Source organism: Myotis davidii, unplaced genomic scaffold, assembly GCF_000327345.1.
Source record: "Myotis davidii unplaced genomic scaffold, ASM32734v1 scaffold274, whole genome shotgun sequence".
NCBI classification, from domain to species: domain Eukaryota; kingdom Metazoa; phylum Chordata; class Mammalia; order Chiroptera; family Vespertilionidae; genus Myotis; species Myotis davidii.
This window is the reverse complement of record NW_006285613.1, coordinates 1625630-1626786: the sequence shown is the minus strand read 5'-3', so window position 1 is coordinate 1626786 and position 1157 is coordinate 1625630. Positions and strand designations below refer to the sequence as shown.

General features: G+C 60.8%; 1 protein-coding gene across 1 annotated transcript in view; it reads left to right on the top strand.

The window, feature by feature from the left end:
- The first annotated feature begins 42 nt into the window (after window positions 1-42).
- Window positions 43-1157, top strand: part of FBF1 (Fas (TNFRSF6) binding factor 1) — a 30034-nt gene continuing 28919 nt past the window's right edge. Inside the window, exon 1 of the mRNA XM_015559210.1 lies at window positions 43-582. Coding sequence (XP_015414696.1) covers window positions 529-582 — 54 coding nt within the window. The 5' untranslated portion in view covers window positions 43-528. The remainder of the gene's footprint in view (window positions 583-1157) is intronic.

Genomic DNA, 1157 nt, shown 5'->3' with positions numbered 1-1157 from the left:
GGGGTGGGGGGGAAGGCGGCCATGGAGGAATAGTGATCGGTCTCGGGAAAACAGCCCAATATATGGGGCGAGACGGGTGTGTAGCTGATGTGAAGGAAGAAATTTCCACGTGAAAGTGTGTCCTGCCAGGCAGTAGCCAGCGCTTGGTCCGCTGTTGGTGCCGAATGCCTCCTGGACAGTCCTGGTGCTGCCCGGGAAGGGGCACTGGCCACAGTGCCAGGCCCCCCACCCCCTTTGGGAGCCGGGTACCTGCGGTCTCAGCATCCTCTTTCCGGTAAGGGATGCGGAAAACTGCACTTTATCGGAGTCGACAGGGCTCATCAAGTGACCGAGCACACTTTGCTTCACACCTGAATTACTCCCCCTGAAGGAACTTTTAGGAAGTAGCTTTCGCCCTCCATTGAATGGGCCAAGTGAGAGAAGCCTTGATGGGCCGTGGCTCGAGCATGGTTCAAGTGACGTGGTGTTCAAGCAACCACTTTAAGTTTCTTCCTTAGGGAGCGGGAGCCTGGTGCGGGCAGAGTTCAGATGAGTTGGATGGCGCTCTGGAAGGGCCGCAGGCAGCCCCAAAGCCTGGCGATGGTAGGCAGACGCGGGGTGAGAGGTGTGGGATGGGAGCCTGCCCTGCCCCAAGTCCTGGCTGCATGGAGTACGTGGGGCTGGGTGACTGGGTGATGGGACCCGGATGTGGTCCCTGGAGGAGAGTGAGTGACCGGAGGCGCGTGGATCTGGAACTTCTCGTTAAGCGATGAGCAAGCATTCCTGGAGCCTCGGCGTTCCCGCTGGAGGCGTGCAGCCTGTGGCTGGTGTTGAGTTGGGGCCCTGGGAGCGAGGACTGCAGGAGAGTGAGTGATCGGAGGCGCGTGGGTCGGGAACTTCTCGTTAAGCGATGAGCAAGCATTCCTGGAGCCTCGGCTTTCCCGCTGGAGGCGTGCAGCCTGTGGCTGGTGTTGAGTTGGGGCCCTGGGAGCGAGGAGCGCGTCCCCAATCACGGTGCATCCTGGCTGGGAGGGTTTGCTAGCGGCACCTGGAGCTCAGGGAGGAGGAGAGACTTCTGCAGGGAGCGGGAGCGGGAGGGGGCACCCACAGTGGATCCACGGCGTTGTGGGGCTGTTTCCATGCTTAGTGAGTCTGTCCTCAGAAACGCTAGGAAGCAT